This window comes from Oreochromis niloticus, linkage group LG15 (assembly GCF_001858045.2).
Source record: "Oreochromis niloticus isolate F11D_XX linkage group LG15, O_niloticus_UMD_NMBU, whole genome shotgun sequence".
Classification (NCBI taxonomy): domain Eukaryota; kingdom Metazoa; phylum Chordata; class Actinopteri; order Cichliformes; family Cichlidae; genus Oreochromis; species Oreochromis niloticus.
Genome location: NC_031980.2, coordinates 35,823,511 through 35,840,010, shown reverse-complemented (window position 1 = coordinate 35,840,010; position 16,500 = coordinate 35,823,511). Strand labels below are relative to the sequence as shown.

The 16,500-nt window shown below is 41.3% G+C and overlaps 3 protein-coding genes across 7 annotated transcripts in view; 2 read left to right on the top strand and 1 right to left on the bottom strand.

Annotated features, from left to right (window-relative positions):
- Positions 1-1,200: 1,200 nt before the first annotated feature.
- fam43a (family with sequence similarity 43 member A) lies at positions 1,201-2,802 on the bottom strand. Its single transcript, XM_005459901.4, has 2 exons — positions 2,702-2,802; positions 1,201-2,588 (listed from the first exon to the last, which is right to left on the bottom strand). Coding segments are annotated over exons 1-2 (1,071 nt in total). The 5' UTR covers positions 2,703-2,802; the 3' UTR covers positions 1,201-1,518.
- A 1,725-nt stretch (positions 2,803-4,527) lies between these two features.
- Positions 4,528-11,301, top strand: lsg1 (large 60S subunit nuclear export GTPase 1). 2 transcript variants are annotated; one of them, XM_005459900.4, is made up of 15 exons: positions 4,528-4,693; positions 4,776-4,894; positions 5,406-5,532; positions 6,156-6,276; positions 6,373-6,459; positions 6,616-6,702; positions 6,806-6,866; positions 7,050-7,226; positions 7,397-7,765; positions 8,435-8,536; positions 8,807-8,950; positions 9,045-9,168; positions 9,449-9,528; positions 9,911-10,084; positions 10,716-11,301. In XM_005459900.4, exons 2-15 carry the CDS (start codon positions 4,796-4,798, stop codon positions 10,893-10,895), a joined length of 1,932 nt encoding a protein of 643 aa, XP_005459957.1. In that variant the 5' UTR covers positions 4,528-4,693; positions 4,776-4,795; the 3' UTR covers positions 10,896-11,301. The 2 variants fall into 2 exon arrangements, with proteins under 2 accessions (XP_005459957.1, XP_003455402.1); XM_003455354.5 differs by lacking the exon at positions 4,528-4,693 and having other exon boundaries at positions 4,700-4,894.
- A 1,529-nt stretch (positions 11,302-12,830) lies between these two features.
- Positions 12,831-16,500, top strand: part of tmem44 (transmembrane protein 44) — a 6,183-nt gene continuing 2,513 nt past the window's right edge. The window contains exons 1-9 of one of the 4 annotated variants that reach the window (XR_003214196.1): positions 12,831-13,169; positions 13,249-13,375; positions 13,462-13,552; positions 13,801-13,982; positions 14,108-14,194; positions 14,274-14,444; positions 15,161-15,322; positions 15,625-15,693; positions 15,776-15,927. Coding sequence is in view for 3 of the 4 variants with exons in the window: in XM_013264155.2 (XP_013119609.1) it covers positions 12,985-13,169; positions 13,249-13,375; positions 13,462-13,552; positions 13,801-13,982; positions 14,108-14,194; positions 14,274-14,444; positions 15,161-15,322; positions 15,625-15,693; positions 15,808-15,927 (1,194 nt within the window). In the remaining variant the exon portion in view is untranslated. The remainder of the gene's footprint in view (positions 13,170-13,248; positions 13,376-13,461; positions 13,553-13,800; positions 13,983-14,107; positions 14,195-14,273; positions 14,445-15,160; positions 15,323-15,624; positions 15,694-15,775; positions 15,928-16,500) is intronic. The other 3 variants (XM_013264156.2, XM_013264155.2, XM_005459899.4) reach the window with 3 other exon arrangements.

The following is a 16,500-nucleotide window of genomic DNA, read 5'->3' as shown; positions in this document are numbered from 1 at the left end:
TGTTGTGACTTTGCTTCTGTGAGTGTTAAATATTAGGCTGAGTGCTGTGCCTTTAAGAAAAAGATGTGACTCCATCTTTTTATCAGTCACACTTTTATTTAGGTGACACTTTGGTGGCACACCAAAGGAACAATGTAGATTATCTGATTTTAGTGAGCTGAGCAAATATGAATGAAATGAACCGGGTGACTCAAATGCATGAGTCTATATACCAGTCACATATTGCAGCATATAGATCTGTAATGCTCTGAATTCTATCTGTTGTGTTTCAATAAAGGCAAACTGATGTAAAAGTAAATACCAGCTAGAATATGCTGCTGAAGGACCTCTGGTGCTACTTCTACCATGTGATGTTCTCACAGCTTGTGCTACCGGTGACGTCTGTATGTGTGGCCTGCCTTCCCTGAGGCCAGCCAGAATGAATGGGCCTTCAGTACCTTAACTAAATAACTTCAACAGCCTGAAAGCAATTTGGCAAAAAGGGAAAAAAAAGGTGGTGGTGGTGGTGGGGGATAAAGATCAATTCAAGGCTATTAAATGAAATACCCATTTACAGTCACACTGATAGCTTGGTGGTAACACAGATAATACCGATGAGAAGTTGAGGGTTATGCTTTTTAGCCTCCATGTGACTTTTATTCAGCAGTGCAAATCTGACCTCATTTTGAGCCTCCCAAGGTAAACCCCACTCATATCAGACAGTGCTGAAAGAAAAGATGTCCTACTTGTATTTCAGCATTAATTCACATAAAACATTCATTTAATTCCTTTTTTTATTGATAATTCTTTGAATTTCACATAACAAACCACATATATATATATATATATATATATATATTTATATTTCAAAAAATAACATATTTATACTTAAAACATCTTACTTTACATCTTAATACATAAAAGGTATTTTTTCTTTTGCACAGCAAAGATAAGACACTTATGTTTCAGACAACATACCAGCAAACGTATGTACATGGTAGTCAACATAATACTTCAATGAAGTCGCAATAGTGCAGAAATAAAAAGGTGACCGAGCAGGCGCCCTGATGGGGACTGTAAAGGAAGCCTGATGGAAAACAAATCTGTTTTTTTTTTTCTTTTTAAGGAATGTTTGGGAGCATCTAGATCATGACTGGAGCATGTTACAGAAGAAACATGATATTTTCAAGTGAGGGGGAAAAAAACGTCAAGTAAACAAGCTCGATGCTACAACAAATCCTCTTAAACAAAAGAGATGGAATTAGTGCCGTGCGCCCTAAGGCGCGCTGGGAATTTGTCATTAAAGTTGTCTCTCAAATGGGTATGCCTTTTTTTCTTTGTTTCTGTGTTTACGCAATCTTTTAACTTAGTTCAGTAGCCTGACTGTCTGTCTGCTTTGTCCCCACATTACGTTTATGTCCTCTCAATTATTAGTCTCAGTGGCACATGTCAAACAAGCACTTTGTAACTGTTTCTCAAGGAGACATCGTGGCTCAACAGAACCGTGCGCTACAAGTGCCCAGAAATGCCCAAAGTTTTTTAGGCAGTTTCTTGCACCTTTACCTCATCAAAGCCATTGATTAGTGGTGGCGGCTCCTGGTTGCTTTCTATGGAGGATTCGCTCCCTGTGCTCTCACCAGAGAGGAGTCTGGTGACTCTGAGGTCAGCTTTCAGTGTCTGCACGTCGTTTCCTATGCTCATCTCTCCCAAGTCATTAATAATTTGAGTCAACTCTTGTTTGCCATTGGCAACACAATCATGGTCCGTGTCCAGAATGTCCTCACACTCAAAGTGCATTGCTTTCTCCTCCTCTTCCTCCCCCACCAAGTCCTCCGTGATAGAGCCCAGTTTTGGTGCACTCCGGCTGCGCTCCACCGGGGGTTTGTAGTAGCACTGTCCGTTCAGCAGCTTCCTGAGAGGCACCAAGGGGATGGTTTGTTCCCCTATGAGCTGCTGCTGCTGGTGCCTGGCATCGTCCCTCCGTTTTAGTCTTTTAAACTCAGCCAGGGCTGTTGCCGAGGTCTGGTACAGCAGCAGCGCCATGGCCTTTGCCTTCTCCGGCTTGGACACCAGCACTGCGTGGCAGCGCAGCATTACGGCCTTGTGCTTCATCTCGTGCCTGTAAATCCAAGCGAAAATCTTGGGTAGCCGTGGGTCCGCGACGCAGTAGGTTATCCGGTGCAGCAAGTACAAGTGTCCCGGTCTCCTGGCCTTGTCATCCACATGCACCATGCGGATGCCCTGGGAGCTGATGGTCAGCCTCATCTTGGTGCCGTTCTTGCCCATCTCGCTTTTGCCCCAGATCTTGCTCACCGCTACGTCCGTGCAGCCGTCTCCTTTGGACTGGATCGTCGTAGCGTTCCCCAGGTAAAGCACCGTGTACGTGGGATCTTCGCTGGTGATCTTCAGCTTTTTCCTCTTTGACTTGAACATGCTGCCCACCCTGTTGAGTGCGCTCTCGGGGCAGGACTTGGCGAAGGAGGTGAGCGCCGAGTAGTTGAGACTCACCGCATAGCCCTTCTGCTTGGACTGCTTGTCTTCCTCAATCAGGTCGAACTTATTCTTCTTCCAAGGCAGCATTTTACTGCTGTTTCCAGTCAACAGCAGCACTGAGAGAGAAAGGAGAACAACTTTTTTTTAAATTACTACTAAATCCCCGTTCTACTGCCTGTCAGGTCATGTGTGAGCTACTCTACGTGAACTAAACGCAAAGACACCGTACTTCATCTGTCCATCCGCTGAAGTGCTCATGTCCATCGCAGGCTCCCCCGCTTTATGTCATTGTAGTGCTGAGTACAGTCTGCTGTGACAGCACGAGATTCGCAGATTATATGCAAGGACAAACCATTTCAGCATGACTGTAGGGGGGGACTGAACCAAGTGAAAAAATACAGTACCTGTTAGTGTAAAGTGTTCTTCTTTGCTCGGTGTTTCTTGGTTTCTTGTGCTAAAACACGAATGATTATAAACAAGCGAAACCATCTATAGATATTTAAGTTATACTCAACAATTATGCAACATTTAATAACAGAGCTCTATAAAACTCGGTTTAAGAGTCGTCTGTTAATATAAACTGCAACTTCATTTTTGCATTAAAGAAGAGTGAAAAGTATTCCTGGAAACTATATTGCTGGAGGAGTATATGAATGTAAAGTGAAGATATAAATACATTGTTCTGTTATAAAATGTCAACTGAATGGAAAGAAACAAATCCACATATTATTTATTGTCCCGTAACTTGGTTATTTTTCTGGAATTTCTTAAGTTTAAAAACTTGTTCATCAAGGTTTGAATTTGTTTGCAAAGATTTATGTTTAAATTGATGGATTAACCCATAATTAACAGTCTCACAGAGGACAGCGGCGTTTAGGGTTTGTCAGGTCCAGGTTAGTTTGAGTCACATCAGTTCTCTTTAAAACGTCTGTTACATGCTGCCCCCTTTTGGTTCTATTCGGAAGTGCGATTTTTTTGTTGTATGGAAGGAGATTTATGTTTTACTTTTATTTATGTATTTTGTTATTTTGCAAAACATAGCACAAACACACACTGATGTTTTTGCTCTTCTTCTTCTTTCTTCTGCTCCCCTTAGGTGTCGCCACAGGAGATCACCTGCCTCCATCTCAATCAACCCCCAGCATTCTCCCCGGTCACGCCAGCGCTCTTCATTTCTTTCTTGACTACAACTATGAATCTTCTCTGAGATCTTCCTCTTTTCCTCCTGGCTGGTATCTCCATATTGAGCACCATATGTCCAATGTTTTGGACATGTCCAATACATGTCCAAAACATCTCACTCGTGCCCCTCTATACCCCGATCTGAGGGACAGCTCAGATTGAGAGGGCCAATATACCCCAGGGGTGGGAGGATCAGTCCAGATATTGATACTATCAATACCAACACTGATATTGGTATCTAATCAATACTAGGGAGATTGGATTGTTACTTTGTTTCTCTCCTCCAAGTTCAGCATGTAGCCCACTGAACTGTGTTAAATACGTTGTTGTTGGTTTTGTTAATGAAAAAATATACCTCAAACATGCACTATGAAAAATTACTGGACCTTTTTGTATTAACTGTCATTTTATTTATAGCCCATAACACATCTAAACAACAGATGCTGACCCAAAGTTATTTAGAGACATGCACATTTATACATGAATGTCGAAAGTTGTGTTTTTTTCGTTGCGTTAACTAATTATTGTTGACATTAAAAGGTGGTCATTAAAATGTGTTCAGAATGATGAATTATCTCATAAATCACACTGCTTTCTCCCATTTAAGCTGCCTTTATAGGGTAAAACTACGTGTCGTACTTTTTTTTTTTACGTTGTATTAGATCGATACCAAAGTTTGCATTATCGCACAGTACAGATATACTCTTTTCTAATTTAATCTAATTCTAACATCCAGATCACTCGTGTGACACACCAGGAACTCATGTTGTTTCTGTCGGTGTTTCTTCAGGACACATTTAACCGCTGAGCGCGTAACCGGAATGTACCACAGCTACCCTACTGCCTCTATCTACAACACAAATGAGAAGATAATGTATCTTACTGTTTTAGAGTTTATTTTATTAACAGTATAAAGAATATAAAGGGTAGCGTTTGATAAAATAACATGGGTTCTAAAGTCCAACACAAATTTCATTGTCCGGATATGTTAATCGTTTGGTTTGTTCCATTTCCGGTTGTTACGACAACAACGCTGTAGGTAGGTAGTGCACATGGGTCTCTGAAGCGAGTGGCTGGCTGCAGTACTCTTCAGTTTTCTATTCCTCCTGTGTTTTGTGAAGTGACAGCATCGGAGGGTATTATGGGCAAGAAGAAGGCGGGCGGAGGAGCCGTGCTGGGCAGAGCTCTGATCAAGGAGAGGCTTCAGGCAGGCCGGGGAAACAAAAGGGGCGACTCTTGGGTATGACACGGTGTTTTTTTTCCAGCTCGTGTTAAACGTGTTCAGATAATCACAGATGTAGATATGAGACCCTTCGTGATATAGTATCATCCCCTAAGCAGTTGTGACCCCGTTTTTAAATGCCACTCAACTTTTTAATTCCACTTAGCTGTTAGTATTAGTGTTACGATTACCTCACACTGGCTCACCAGGATGTAAATTTACTGATGCTGTTTTAGAGCAAACAAACTAATGAACAAGGACTATTACGTAAATAAATAGATGACTGGGGTACGTTTGTAATGGGGATAAACTTTTCTGGGAAATTGTTTTAACACAATCTCAAGTATTTCCAGAACAGTCCTGCTAGTCACACGGTGGTTTGGATGCAAGGATGTGAACATGATCCGCTATTTGGCGATGATGTCCCAGTGATAGCTGCTTTGTTTAATCTGGACGCTTTTTCACAGGCATTTACTGCTGGTCAAGCTACTGAAAGTTTGTTGTCATTGTTTTTTCTTTATATTTTCAGCTCCACACCAGTGAACTGAATGATGGCTACGACTGGGGGCGGCTGAACCTGCAGTCAGTGACAGAACAAAGTTCCATGGATGACTTTCTGGCCACAGCTGAACTGGCAGGAACAGAGTTTGTTGCAGGTAAATAACACTTTTATTCACTCATGTTTAGTTTTCAGGTGAATTGTAGGTATGTTTCAGTTTTTTTACTTATCAAACATGGGAAACTACAGTGCTGTGAAAAAGTATTTGCCCCATTTCTGAATTCTTTTTTTATACATATATATATGTATATACATATATATATATATATATATATATATATATATATATATATATATATTTTACACTTAAACGTTTCAGAACATCGACAAATTAAATGATAAATTAGACAAAGATAATTTTTAAATGATGACATCATTTACTGAGGGAAAAAGACGAATCAAAGCTACCTGGTTCTATGTGGAAAAGTAATTGTCCCCTAAACCTAGAAACTGGTTGTCCTTGGGTAGCAAGAACTGCAATCGAGTATTTGTGATAACTGGGAATGATTCTTCCACATCGAATTTTAGTCCACAATATTCACGTGTATAAATCTAACCGAAGTAATTCTTCTTGTGTTTTTAAGAAAGCTGCAAAGCTGGCTTTGAGCATCTTTAAGTCTACATTATTTTTTGTCTTAAATATTATGTGATCTCCACTGCAGATCTGCCTTTTGATTCTGCTTGTTAATCTAATCACTTTCACTTTTTGTGTTTTCTTAGAGAAACTCAATATCAAGTTTGTGCCGGCAGAAGCTCGAGCCGGCTTATTAACAGCTGAGGAGAAAAGCGAACTCATGAAGCTGCACGAAGACAACAAACATTTCCTCAGAATTCCGAGACGGTGATTTGAGCCGACATGTTTTTACAGGTTAATTTGTCTAACGTATAAATAATATGTTGCATTGATAAGATCTGTTGTGTCTTTCCTTGTTATAAGACCCCACTGGGATGAAAGCACCAGTCCAGACGAGCTTCAGCAGACAGAGAAAGACAGCTTCTTGGAGTGGAGACGAGCACTTGCACAGTATGTAGCTTTTCTGTACTCCGAGTCACTTTTGGTGTTAAGAATCAGTAGTGGAATGCAGGGATAACCATTTGAAATTTTCTAATTAGTGACTTATGATACGTTTGTGCTGGATTATCATTGCCTGTAATCTAATTACAAGTGTTCTCTTCAAAGGCTGGAAGAGGAGCAGAAGTTAATTCTCACCCCATTTGAGAGAAACCTTGAATTTTGGAGACAGCTGTGGAGAGTGATTGAGAGGAGGTAGAACCCAAATCAACAGCACATCACATTTCCTGAGGAATCTGTTCTCATTATGTGATGCTGAAGGGAAAAAAACCAAATATTTATTTTTTTCTTCTTTTAGTGACGTCGTTGTTCAAATCGTTGATGCCAGAAATCCTTTGCTGTTCAGATGTCTGGACCTTGTAAGTGCTTTATTTCAATAGTGGACAGATGATAGAACTCAGGCTTCATATATGAAAATAATTGCATTTTATTTAACCAGTTTGCATATGTCATCTGTCAACATTTGTTTATATCCATCATGAAGTCAAACGTTTAAACTGTACTGCAGTGATTGTAATAATTCTCTGGTTGTGTGGCACCAGGAGTCCTACGTTAAAGAAGTTTCAGAGCATAAGGTGAACATGCTTCTGGTGAACAAAGCTGACCTACTGACCAGGGAGCAGAGGCAAGTCTGGGCCAAATACTTTGAGAAAGAGGGGCTGAGGGCAGTTTTCTGGTCTGCTCTGGCTGAGAGCAACAGGCTGGATGCAGAGGAAAAGGTGAGAGCGCGAAAGCTTCGTGAACTTTTCTCTCTTCTCTGAACTGTGATGCACTTCTATTTTTTTAGGGAACAGATAACTTATTGTACTCAAGAAAAAGTCACCTTTAGGCGTCATCCCGCCGTCTTTAATGCCAGTGAAAAATAGTGCAGAAACTTGTCCCCTCACAGGGCATGGAGGTGGCCGATCCAGAGTGTGAAGAGAGTGATCCAGAAGAAGGAGGATGGCAAATTAAAGAAGTCGTGAGGCAGAAAGGTGCAGATGGAGAGGAAGAGGTAAAGAACAAGGAGGAGGAGGATGAGGACAAAGGGGGAGAACAGAGTGACATAGAGGAAGAGCAGGAAGAGGTAAGCGTAGATGAGGAGGACTGGAAGACCTGTTCAGAAGGTGAGGAAGAAGCAGAGGGAGGGACTGCTGGTTCATCCGATGCATCTTTCCACAACTCCAGCCGTCTGCTGCGCAAGGACGAGCTGCTGGAAATGTTCAAGGCTGTTCACAACGGCTCCAGGGTTAAAGAAGGACAGCTGACAGTGGGACTGGTGAGTAAAAGGACCATCTATCTGTCAGTCTTCTTCTGTCCTTCTGCCTGTTCCACCTGCTCGCCTGACTACCACGGGACTCAGAGCCTTTAGTTGTTCTGCCCCGAGACTTTGGAATGCACTTCCACTTGCTCTACGGACCACACACTGTCTCACCTCTTTTAAATCACTACTCAAAACCCATCTGTTTCGAATTGCATACACCTGATCTGTCTTAGGCCATTTTTACCTTGCTCAGTTTTTATATTTGCTTTTATACTTTTATGACTGTTTATGTCTAAATTTTATCTACCATGTTTGCTATATATACATTTTAAAAAAAAAAAAATGTTTTTTACGGTATTGTTTACCTGCTACTGTAAGGTGACCTTGAGGGTCTGAAAGGCGCCTATAAATAAAATGTATTATTATTATTATTATTAGTCTAGCGTAAAATGCATGCCGTAGCCACACCACCTTTGAATTTTGAGATCAAGTTGTATATTTGTATTTAGTAAGAGCGTTTGAAACACTGCAGAATTCACCAGGAGTGCTTTTTAATGCTTTACAAGAATCTTAGGTACAGGAAACATTTTAATTGGATTCATAGTCGGGGAAGAAGCTCCACACTTTCCTCAGTATGAGTTATTTTAAAGCAATTAAATGTTCATTATGTGGTGGAACCAACAGGTCGGGTATCCTAATGTGGGAAAGAGTTCAACCATCAACACTATTCTGAGGAACAAGAAGGTTTCTGTCTCAGCCACTCCTGGACACACTAAACACTTTCAGGTAGGTACTTACTGCACAAATGCAGGTTAGGAATTCCACCAGCAAGAAGCTTAATTATAATAATAATAATAATAATAATAATAATAATAATAATAATAATGATGTTAGACCTGTGACAGACTGGCAACCTGTCCAGGGTGTACCCTGCCTCTCGCCCTAAGACGGCTGGGATAGGCTCCAGCACCCACCGCACCCCTGAAAAAGGATGGATGGATGATTATGATTATGATGGTGTTTTTTGTGTGTTTTTGTTTTTGATATGTATGACAGACGTTATATGTGGAGCCAGGCCTGTGTCTCTGTGACTGCCCAGGTCTGGTCATGCCCTCCTTCGTTTCTACCAAAGCTGAGATGATCTGCTCTGGGATTCTGCCCATAGACCAGATGAGAGACCACGTACCTGCGATCTCACTCATATCCTTTACGTGACAGAAAGCTAGACTCCGCATGTGCTGCTTTATAATTGATTCTGATGCTTACGACACGTAGTTCTTAACAGATTGGTCACATATGTCAGACGATCCCTCGGCATGTGTTAGAAGGCACCTATGGCATCAATATCATCAGACCGCGGGAAGATGAAGACCCTGACAGACCGCCCACCGCGGAAGAACTGCTGATGGCATATGGATGTGAGGCTAATAGACATTTATCATGATTCTGGATAGAATAGATTAACAAATGTGAAATATGTACAACTCAAGAGAAAAAACAATCTTAGATTCTTTAAAAAAAAAAATCAATTTTATAGATTTAATTTTATGTATTGTGTTCCTCCGTGATCAGAAGTCCCTAGCTCAAATTGTGATACTGTCACCTCACTGTGGCACCCTTAGATGCTGCTAGCTGTCTTTCCCCTTGATGTAATTTCTTTGTTTTCTAACATAGCCTTTTCTTTTTTGTCTGTTTCAGATATGAGAGGTTTCATGACGTCGCACGGCCAGCCCGATCAGTCCAGATCGGCCCGCTACGTCCTGAAGGATTATGTGAGCGTAAGTTCATAACTGCAAACTGTTGTGGGTTGGGGGAAAAAACACAGTTGTGTTGCTTGTGTTTACTTTTTAATTTTGGACTGTGGTTGAGTGAGTGTGCCTTACAAAGTGGGAGGAAGAAACAGATGAAAATACTATGAGAGATAAATAAATTATTTTTGTCTTGGCACAGCTCTGTCACCGGCAGCGTTAAACAGTGTAGCTGTAGCACATCTCCTGTGGTTCAGCTATGTGTTTAAACAGACTGTGGAGGGCTTCAGTCTTTTGTAGGGTGTAGTTGTTCTCTTGTAACATCTGAATTTGTTGTGATTTGACCAGTTACCAGTCAATTATGCATCCTGTTTACAACGTCCTTTGCCTAACATAGCTCTTTTCCTTACAGGGCAAGCTTCTGTACTGCCATCCCCCTCCTCATATAAAACCTGAAGACTTCCAGCCGCAGCACAAAAAGTTTGAGAATAGAGACTCAGACAGCAGTGACCTCTCCACAGTAATGAACAGACAACGCAAAATTAAGAGAATCGAAAACGTGGTTGACAAGAACTTTTTCCATCAGGTAAATTGTTCCTGCTGATCTCTTATTTTTGGGCGGGTGGAAATGGGTGATGACTGGACAGTAGAGGTTGTAATATAAACTATATTACCAGAAGTGTTCTGTCACCCTTCCCAATCATTGAATTCAGGTGTTTCAATCACTTCCAGGCCCACAGGTGTGTAAAATCAAGCACCTAGTCACGTGGACTGCTTCAACAAACATTTGTGAAAGAATGCGTTGCTCTCAGGAGCTCAGTGAATTCCAGGGATCGGATGCTAGTTGTGAAATTTCCTTACTAATAAATATTCCACACTTAACTGTTAGTGGAAGCGACTGGGAACGACAGCAGCTCAGTGGTAATCTCACAAATCCGCTTTTGGAAGAATGGTCAAAAATTCCCATAAACACACCTAAACCTTCTGGAAAATCTTCCCTCAAGAGTTGAAGCTGTTAGAGCTGCAAAGTTTGAACAGGCATCATATCAAACTCTATGGATTAAAAATGGGATGTCACTCAAGTTCACATGAGTGTGAAGGCAGACGAGTGAACACTTTTGGTAATATAGAGAGTGTCTGCAGCAGAGGGGCAGTTTATTATGAAGATAAATGCTTTTTTGTTGTTGTTGTTGTTGATGATGAACCCCTCTGTTTAGGAGAACGTGCGGGCACTCTCCAAAGGAATTCAGTCTGTGATGGGCTACAAACCAGGCAGTGGACCTGTAGGTCCAGGCAAAGCTGAATCAGAGATGGCAGTGGGCAAACCTTGGAAAAAACACAGCAACAGGAACAAGAAGGAGAAAGTGCGGCGGATTACTAAGCATCTGGATGCCTGATTATGATCAGAAAATCTAAGTTAATTTGAGCAACTTAGATCTGTGAACTGTACTTTAGGAAAAACCCTGAAGCACGGTTCATCTGTGATTCCAAGGGAATTAATTCTGAGTGCTTTGTGTAGATGAAGGCCCCTTTTAATCCTGTGAGTGTGGAAAAGTCAGGCCGTCGTGATATTAACTAATGAGGTGCATAATCTGTCTGCTCTGGTTTGGTGCAGTGCACTCTGTCAGGCTGATCACCAGTTAAAGAGCAACCAATGGATTCAACATCCAAAATTGTATTCAAGGATGACACATCATGAAGTCTCTATGAATCAGTTAAAATACTGTATGTTGACTTTTATACATTTAAAGCAATGCTCTTTGTAACTTAACTGGGTTGCATAGAATAAACACATGCTGTCATGTTGGTGTGTCACTTTTTATCATATTTCCATAACAATATATTAATTAATGCTTCAGTGTAAATACAATATTTTGCATTTGTAATAGAAGACAATGCAATAGCAAGTTTTGTAATCTGAATAAGTTAAATTTTGCCAACTCTAAGACCCGAACTCCTCCATGGGATGCATTTTAAATTTCTCTTTGCTCTTTGGGCTGATTAGGACCAGATGAATGCAATTTTTTTTTTTGCACCCGATTTTTGTTTCTGAGAAAAATGAGATCCACGCATGAGGATGTTGGCTTTAAATTTTGATAGAACAGTGGCAGTGTAACATCCTCGTAAGTGGATATCAGGCCCTTATAGAGCAACATTTAGTATTTTGGTCTAGACAACCCAAACTGTAAAATGGACTGGTTCTTATGTAGCGCTTTTCTAGTCTCCTGGAGTACTCAAAGCGCTCTATACAACACGCCGCATTCACCCCATACACACGAGCACTGTTATCTATACAGTGAGTGCTTTCTAACTATCATTCATACACATTTAAACTCCGATGGATGCATCGGAGAGCAAGTGGGGGTTAGTATCTTGCCCAAGCATGCAAACTGGGGGAGCTAGGGCTCGAACCACCAACCTTCCGATCAGCAGCTGACCTGCTCTACCTCCTGAGCTATAGCCACCCCTATAATATATATAATGTGATGTCCACATATGTGGACGCCAGGTCCTAGGAGGTTAAAGAAGTGCATGAGGGTTGTAGGTGTCTAAGAATCTGAGAGCTTTTCTAATTCTTACTGTTTTTGAGTTTTTACCAACCAGATAATAAATTTGGAGTTGATTTTCTTACCATCACAGAATAGCTACAAGCTACAAAATGTTGTAAACCTGGGAACAAGTGGGAACTCCCAGGAGTGTAAAATTAATAATATACAATAAATAATCACAAACACCCCCAACCTGTGGCAGTGATTTCTGATGTTTCTGTTTTTTATGTCTGTCTATATAGACTGAAATCAGCCTGATTTATAAAGGGTTTATGTATAAAATAAAGACATGTTTTATGACTCTGTTATTGTAGCTAATCTTTGTTCTAAATTATAATCGATCCAATTCTTTTTGACCACTTTAAATATCTTGAAAGAACTGGTGTATGTGATATTTGGTGAGATTTCTGCTGCCCTCTTGGCAAGAACTTTACTGGAAAAATAAAATAAATCAATGAGACTTGGATAAATAAAGGAGACGTGCTTTGTGGCTCAAAATGACTTGTTATCATTCATGAGAGATATGCTTGGCAGATCATAACCCAAAAACTCATTGACAACAATTTGCAGTCGTTTTTTGGCAAGCGGTCACTGTGATCAAGTGTAAGATTCCTGAAATGGGACTAAGGTACACGCAATGCTCCGGATCGTAGCTACAAATGAACGCGCCTCTTTAAATAAATGGATGATGATTTATTTTTGGCATCTCTAAATAAATACAGAAAGAGCGTAAAATCCACATTTTCATTTGTGCCTTTGAACGTATTTCCATATATGACAGGTGGCACAGGTAAGCCCCTCCCTGCCGCGTGCGGGCCCTTTGGAGAGCTGCCGCTGTGCTTTTGATGAGCAAGAAGTCAAATGTGCATATTCAGCTAGGAGCATGGCTCAGTTTCTGATCGGTACTGCGGATTGTCGCTGAGCATTTGCACTTAAAATGAAGAAAAGTGTGCACATCGCGGATGGTCAAGTCGGGGAACGATCAGACTATTTCCTGACTAGTTTGGTTGATTTTTGCGTGGATTCAGTTAACACCTGTTTGTCCCGTGACGCAGACACACTTTGCGTCCCTGTTGGTCTCACCTTTCTTTCTGCGCTGCTTTTGCTGCTATCATGTCTCCTGTAAGTAGATTATCATTAATCACCTACTGGCCCCATTAATTTAATACATATCTAACATTGACCTGTGATAACTGTGAAGGTTCGTTGTTCAGAGGTGCAAAATTCGGGGAGAAAATCCGGGAGAAACCGCGGTTTTCTTCTACTGCTTCATCGGTAACCTGTGCAGTACAACTGGAGCCATCCTGTCCAGGCAGCTGCATATACAGGTAGCACAGTTCTAGCTGTAACTAACTATTTTCACTCTATTCATGCATTAAAATACTGTAACTCCTTATCGATGTCCTCTCTGCAGATTTTAATGGGTGCTTTTGCTGCTGCTGTGGATTTTGTGAACTGCATTTTGTGGTGCTTTCCAGTGTTCCTGTGTTGGAATTCGAAAGCAGGTATGATTAAGAAAATTCCATATCTCAACAATGCAAACCTTATCATTCCCAAACAATTTAGCAATTGTGCATTATTCAAATTGCAGCAAGGTAGCACAGATGTTTAAATATTGTCATCCAGCCGACCAACTGCTTTTGGCAAAACAGTAGGTCCATTTATCTGAGAGGCGCTACAGATAACCATACAAATGAACAGGGGACCTATTGAAATACTTTCTGTAACCGTCCTCTCTGGTGTTCTCTCCCAGAAAAAAGGCTGAGGATGATGAAGAGGAGGAGGAGACAGCATCTCCTAGCAGTGTGTGTCTTGATGGTAGTTGCAGGAGGTTTTCTGAAGTCCAGGGTCTCCCACGCTTCAGCACTGCAGCCCGTCAAAGGGAGGACGCTGCTACATGTCGTCCTTCAAGTCTCCAGCTGGAGTTCTTCAATGGTGTGGTTACACAAACGGATACATGTGTATGAGTGCTGTCACCTGGGTTTTTCATTTTATTGTTTTTGAATTGCCATTCTGCTCTAAATGTCCTTCTGCTGCATCTGAAAACTGTCTGTCTGTAGGACAACACTGAAATCCTGGGTTACCTACTGGGGCTGCTGTCTTTTGTCATAGCCTGTACCTCCAGGATCCCCGCACTCTGCAGAGTAGTAAGTGACAAACCATTCACATAAAATCATGTTACTTTTCTAATAAAGTTCCTAGTGTCATTTGTATTCTTCCCTTTAGTGCAATGGACATAAGGTGACCCACACTGCCATTTTCTCTGGACTGTTGTGCTCACTGGCTGGTGCCCTCTACACTACAGCCATACTCCTCTGTGACACTCAGTTTAGATTTCTTATGAGAGCGATGCCATGGCTTCTGTCATCAGCAGGCTGCGTGACTCTGGACCTTCTTGTATCCTTACACAGTAAGTGTGACCACACATCACTCAAACTGTGTAGAGATTCACAACTCACTTTGCTAGTCGGGGTCGGGCCTCATTTTGTCTTCAGAACTTTGTGGCATAGATTTGACAAGATGCTGGAAACATTCCTCAGACATTTGAGTCCATATTGATGTGATCACATCACACAGTTACTGTCAGCTCTACATCCATTATGTGAATCTTTTGTTCCACCACATCCCAAAGCTACTGTGCATTCAGCGATCCTCTTCTGCTTGCGTAGACTGTAACAACTGGCTGTTATTTGAGTCACTGTTTATTTCTCTGACCATTCTCTGTAAACCTTACAGATAGTTGTGTGGGAAACTCCTGGTAGATCAGCAGTTTCTGAAATACCCACACCACCCCATCTGGCACAAACCATGCCACATTCAAGGTGACTTAAATCGCCTTCCTTTCCCATTCTGATGCTCAGTCTGAACTTCAGCAGGTGATTTTGACCATGTTTACATGTCTACATCATGCATGATGTTGCTGCAGTGATTGGTTGATTAGATACTTCCAATAACAAGTGGCTGAACATGTATACCTAACAAAATTGATGGTGAGTGTGGATTCTCACTAAAATCGGGGCCGCTGTCCATTACATCTAGATTTAGGTGATTTGCTTGAGTCTGTGCCAGTCATGCCGTGGTGTGGTTTGTTGACCTTTAACCTGTCGTGTCAGATTGTAATTACTCATTGGTGCAAGAGAGGCTCCAGCAAGAAGGCTATGAGACTTTTTCCAGATACAGAGCGCCTTTTAGGTGGTTCACGGCGCCCTGCAAAGAATAACACTGCCATGAAGAGACAGACAAAAGAGCAAATTCCTTCATCAGCACAAACAAAAGTAAGCTTGTTTTGTTTAATCAAACCACTTTTTTGTTATTGTGTGCGTAAGGCTGCTTCTCGGATTTCTCAGAGTGAATTTAGTAGCTTGTTCTCAATCAGACTTCCATAATAAACATGCTTTTTACTGTAATACTGATAATATTGGACCTCTACTTACTGCTTCCTTGTGTGGATTAAGTTATTTGGAAGTAGCACTATGCAGGCATTGTTCTGCAACAAACACTATTCGCATTGTTCTTCTAATAGTGTTTGTTCACTAAAGCCTTGGTGTGAATATAATAGTATTCTTTTTCTTTAAAGATAAAAAACCTGCAGAAGATGAGAGAGGTGGGCCAATACATGGATGTCAGCAGTCAACCTGCGAGAAAAGTAAGCAAAGAATCTGTTGTGACACTACGCAGTTTGTTTGACAGGAACTCTTCACTGCACGCCGTTATTCTTCAAATATTAGATGTGCTTTCATTTTTGAAAATGCCCCTTGAGAAGGAGACGTCAGATGTGGGAAGCGAGCCTCTGAGCAGGAGGGTTGGGTGGATCAGAGCCGACGGCTTCTGCTCCACAGACACATCCTGTGACTCCTCGCCGGTCAGCTCGGATCTGGAGGTGAGTTGGACTACTTGGATACAATCACTTAAATTAAGAAATTAATCAAATGTATCACTAAATAAACATTTCTCCCCCTGTCTCTAAAGCTATGATATATTTTCAAAAAGCTGGTAATCTTAATACATCAGATGTCAGTTCTCACCGTGTAGGATTGCTATAATATGTAGTTATTCCAAAGTGCCACTAGGTGGTGACAGCATGTTTGTATGCTGGATAGTGTGCATGGCTGTTAGAAAAACATGAATGAACATAACCCTTTGTGTCACGCCACCTTGCATGAACTGCTGTGATGACCTGATTCTATTAGTATCAGTCTTTTTATGAGTTTAAGCCACTGAGTCAGTTGCACAACAGCAGTGGTGAAGTTCCTAAAGAGGTAATGACTTCATGACTCATTATATTTTGACTCATTATCATAAGCCAAAGGGTCTGGAGTCAGCTTGTGGAAATGGTGAATAAGAACGGCACTGACAAAACTGCTTCAAGACTTTTGTTTTAGTGCCACTTTAGGATTGAGATCCTTTATTATAAAGGAATGGTATTGACTGTCTGCGTATGAAAATCCAGCAG